The sequence below is a fragment of the Dipodomys merriami genome, unplaced genomic scaffold (assembly GCF_024711535.1).
Source record: "Dipodomys merriami isolate MVZ:Mamm:240054 unplaced genomic scaffold, mDipMer1.0.p SCAF_16, whole genome shotgun sequence".
NCBI lineage: Eukaryota > Metazoa > Chordata > Mammalia > Rodentia > Heteromyidae > Dipodomys > Dipodomys merriami.
In genome coordinates, this window is record NW_027202937.1 from 34713269 (window position 1) to 34717743 (window position 4475).

The 4475-nt window shown below is 56.2% G+C and overlaps 1 protein-coding gene across 1 annotated transcript; it reads right to left on the reverse strand.

The window, feature by feature from the left end:
• Positions 1 to 304: 304 nt before the first annotated feature.
• On the reverse strand, positions 305 to 3749 carry Foxc1 (forkhead box C1). The gene has a single exon (XM_070024712.1). It carries the CDS (start codon positions 3689 to 3691, stop codon positions 2048 to 2050), a length of 1644 nt encoding a protein of 547 aa, XP_069880813.1. The 5' UTR covers positions 3692 to 3749; the 3' UTR covers positions 305 to 2047.
• Between the last annotated feature and the right edge of the window lie 726 nt (positions 3750 to 4475).

Below are 4475 nucleotides of genomic sequence, written 5' to 3' on the forward strand. Positions count from 1 at the left end.
TCGGTCCACAATTCCCAACTCCACGCTCTTCTCCCCATGATGAAGCAAGGTGCGCCTCCACTTCTTGCCCATCCTCCTCACCCCTGTCTCCCCAAAAGGGCGGTTCGACGAGGTTCCCGGCAGCCCCGAGACCTAGGGCTAAGGCCCAGTATTGACCTAAAGGCACCCGCGAGGCCGCCCCAGCCGGCTTGACCCGCAGAGACACCGCGCTAGGGCCGCGGCGATCTTCCCGGCTATTAGGTTTCGGCTCTGGGGGAGGAGACCGAGCGAATCAGAGGCCACGTAAAGCAATTTTTGACTGAAATTAGAGTGTATTTATTTGCAGCAATCCTTTAACAATGATCAAATTTTGACAACAAGCAACAGCAATTACTGCTTAAGTGTTGCCTCTAGATAGGAGCGGCAGATAGGAAACTGCATTATCTCGAAAACAAACTTAAAGGCCCTGAATGTCTGTAATCAAATCGCCATCTCACCAAAGTCTGATTGACAGGGCAGATCACCCTAAGATAATGAATTTATTACATTTCCTGGGTTATTTACAAAAGTGGGGGAGGGCCCATCTGAATTGCCCCCTGGGTTTAACTGTAAATTAACAAGAAAAATTGGTTGGGAGGGGAGCGGGGAAGGACCCTGGACTAAGATGTTCTGCCCCTGCCCGTCTCTTTCCTTTTTGTTATTGCTTTAAATCTTTTTCCATAATAATTTTCTACAAACATATCTTCTAAAAGAGTTTCCCAGAGATTAAATATTTCTTTCCAACTTGCAATATTTATATTTTTAAAAAGCAACCCTTCTATGTATCACACGAAGGGCTGTAAATATGAATGAGTTATATACATACATTTAAAAACAGGTATATTTTTTCCTCTTCCAAAGTACTGAAATTAATAGGAAAAATCTATTCCACATCTGGCTCACAAGGGGTGTATAAGGTACTCAACACTGAAATTGTATACGGAACAGAGGAGCCAAATCCCCATCTGTGAGTATCTTGAGGCACATCTGCATCTCTACACACAGGTAACACTGTGGATGAGACTGCTGCTGATTCATAGGCTTAAAATTTCCAAATCATGTTCAGTCATTACTGAAAAAGTATTTTTTTATATGCCAACTCAGATCTGTTTAGGAATTTTTTTAAACTACCCTCAAAGCAATTGACTACAGTACATTTTGCAGAAGATGCTGCCAGAAAAATCTAAACAACAACAAAAAAACTTTTAGCTAAATTTGACATGGACTAATCAGAGGGTTTCCCCAATATTCAGAGATGTGGGTGAATACAAATTCCTAGTGTATCTCTGAATTTTTTTTAATATTAAAGCTTATTAAGGCATCCAGACATATAGGTCTCATTCAAACTGAATGGCAATTTATTAATAAACAATGAGTATGTTCAACAAAAAGAAAGATGATAGAATAAGATTAATACAGTTTCCCTTTTTATAATGAGGAAAAAAGCACAATTTAAAGTTTCAGGCACTTTAACGTCAGTTTTTGGAAACACTTTCTGGCGTTTGGTCCACAACATCCAACTACAAATTAAAAATAAATTACTATGTTGCAATTTACATTTTAAAACAAGTCCATGAATAAAAAGAAAGCAATTCTCATATATAGGGACTTTCCCCTCCTTTCAACATAAGATCAAATACTATCTTACAGGTGAGAGGCCAGGAAAGGCGGGGGAGGGAGAGGAAAGCGCAGGAAAGCTAGGCTCTGAAAAGCAAGAAGAAACTTACGTGTTATCTGGAGTAACACTGTCCTTTAATAAACCATGATTTTGCTGTCTCTGTACAAAATCGTTTATACTTTGGTTTATTTAGATAAGGCAAAGTGGAGGTGGTTCTGAATTAATCTTTTAAGAAAATAGTTTTCTTTGGGCTGGTGCTGGCGATTTGAATTTTGGGAGTGTTGGCTGGTGAATTTTCTGGAGTTCTTGAAATTGGGTAATTTTGGTTTCGATTTTGCATTGATGTTTTCTTTGGGCTGTTCCTGCTTTGGCTGTTCCATCAAGTTCGGCTTTTGAGGGGCCAGGGTGGGGTCAGAACTTACTGCAGTCATAGACGAAAGCCCCGGACGCGCGGTACAGGGGCTGGCTGGCCGGGAACGCCATCTGACAGCTACTGTTTCCGTTCACTGGCGAGTTGTTCAAGCCGATCCGCTGGGACTCAAACATCTCCCTGACGGAATGGAAGTTCTGCTGCTGCCCGGGGTAGCCCGCGGCGGCGGCCGCCGCCGCGCTGGCCAGGTGGCCCAGGTCTCCGCCTGCTTGGTTCAGGTACCATGAGGGGAGCCGGCCTTGGTGTGTCGCTGGGTGGTGGCCCGTCTCCTGGCCTCCCCCGCCATGGCTCAGGGACGAGGAGCTGCTGCTGGTTACGGGAGGCATGGAGTAATCGGGGAGGGGGTCGTCCACCGCCGAGCCCGCGCCCCCGGGCGCGCCCTGCAAGTGGCCGCTGCGCTCGCCCGCCGCGTACAGGCTCATGGCCTGCAGGTTGCAGTGGTAGGTCCCCGCGCCGCCACCGGCCCCCGTGCCGCCACCGCCACCACTGCCTCCGCCCGAACTGCCCGCGCTCGAACTCTGGCTGCAGGGGGAGCTGTAGAGGGAGCTCTGGCCTGGAGAGTAAGCGCCCAACGCGAGCGGGGGTGCGATGCCCGTGCGCGACGACGCGGCCGCCGAGGCCAGCAGGCCGGAGCCGAGCTCCGCCGCGGCGCCCTGGGGCGACCCCCGCAGCGACGTCATGATGTTGTCCACGCTGAAGCCCTGGCTGTGGTGCGGTGGCGCGGGCGGGGCGGGTGGCGGGGCCGGCGCGGGCTCCGCACCGTCCAGGCTCAGCGGCCGCGCCGAGGGCAGGCTGCCAGGGGGGCTGCTCCCGCTCGACAAGCTGCTGCTGCTGCTGTCGGGGCTCTCGATCTTGGGCACCGCTGCGGCGCTCCCGCTGCCGAGGGCGGCGGCCGGGGACAGGGGCTGGGGCGGCGAGGGGCACGTACCGTTCTCAGTCTTGATGTCCTGGATGCGCACTGGCGGCGGCTGCGGTCCCGGCGCGGCGCCGTCCGCTGGTTCCGGCGGTGCGGCCGGAGGCTGGCGGCCCGAAGCCGGAGGCGGCGGCTCCTTGAGGTGCAGCCGATCCTTCTCTTCCTTGTCCTTCACGGCGTCCTTTTTCTTGAAGCGCCGCCGCCGCCTCAGGAAGCTGCCGTTCTCGAACATGTTGTAGGAGTCCGGGTCCAGCGTCCAGTAGCTGCCTTTGCCCGGCTTCTTGTCATCGCGGGGCACCTTGACAAAGCACTCGTTGAGCGAGAGGTTGTGGCGGATGCTGTTCTGCCAGCCCTGTTTATTGTCCCGGTAGAAGGGGAAACGGTCCATGATGAACTGGTAGATACCGTTGAGAGTGATCTTCTTGTCCGGGGCGTTCTGGATGGCCATGGTGATGAGCGCGATGTAGCTGTAGGGTGGCTTTACCATGTCCTTGGGCTGCGGCTGCGGTGTGTAGGGCCCATAGGCGCGGGCCATGCCGCCCGGGTACTGCTCGGCGTGCGCGGGATGCGAGTACACACTCATGGGGGCCGGCATGGCAGTGTAGCCGCCCCCGGCCGCCGCCGCCGCCGCGCGGTAGTAGCTCTGCTCGCCGCCGAGATAGGGCACCACTCCCAGGGAGTTGGGGCTGGACACGGAGTAGCGCGCCTGCATGGCCCCGGCTCGCCGCCGCCGCCCCACGTAGCCCGCTGCCCCCCACCCTCGCTCCGGCCCGGCCGCGCCGCGCCGCGCCGCGCCGCGCCGGCCGCTGAGTCCGAGTCCCGGTCCCGCCGAGCTGGGGCTGGCCCGCCGCGCTGCGTTTGGCTCAGAGGCTGCCGCCTTCTCCCGGCCTCTCTGGCTGCACGGCCTCTCCCTGCGCTCCTTGGAGCTCCTTGGGCACCTCCGGCCTGGAGTCCCACGCCGGACGCGGAGGGTCTCTGTAAGGGGGGGGGAGGGCGGGACGAGGACCCGACAGACCGCCTTGGAGAAACTCACGGAGCAACTTCCAAGCGCAAATGGGGAAAAAAAAAAAAGAGCCAAAAATAAAAAACAAGAAGGCTCCCTTCTCGTCACTCTGCTCGCGCCTTCCAGGAGACTGCCCGGAGCTGCGGGCGAAGGCGGCCAAATAACCAGGGGCGGGGGTTGGGGGGCAGCGCGCCGGCCGCCTTCCCGGGCCCCCGCGTCACCTTTTCTGTCTCTCGCGCGCCCACCGCTTAAGGAAGCATTGGGAAAACTTCTGAACTTTTGAGCATCCGTCACCCAGGCGAGGACTTTTTTACGCAGTTACATTTTTTCCGGGCAGTGGAGCCCCGCCCCGCCACGGCGGCGGTAGCCAATGGGAGGCGAGAGCCGCCTCTGAATGAGCCGAAGGCCGAGCCCCGCTGGCCCGCGCCAGGCAGCCTGAGGACCGCGGGGCTGACCACACGCGCGCCGGCCGCCCGGGCCCGCGCCCGCGCCC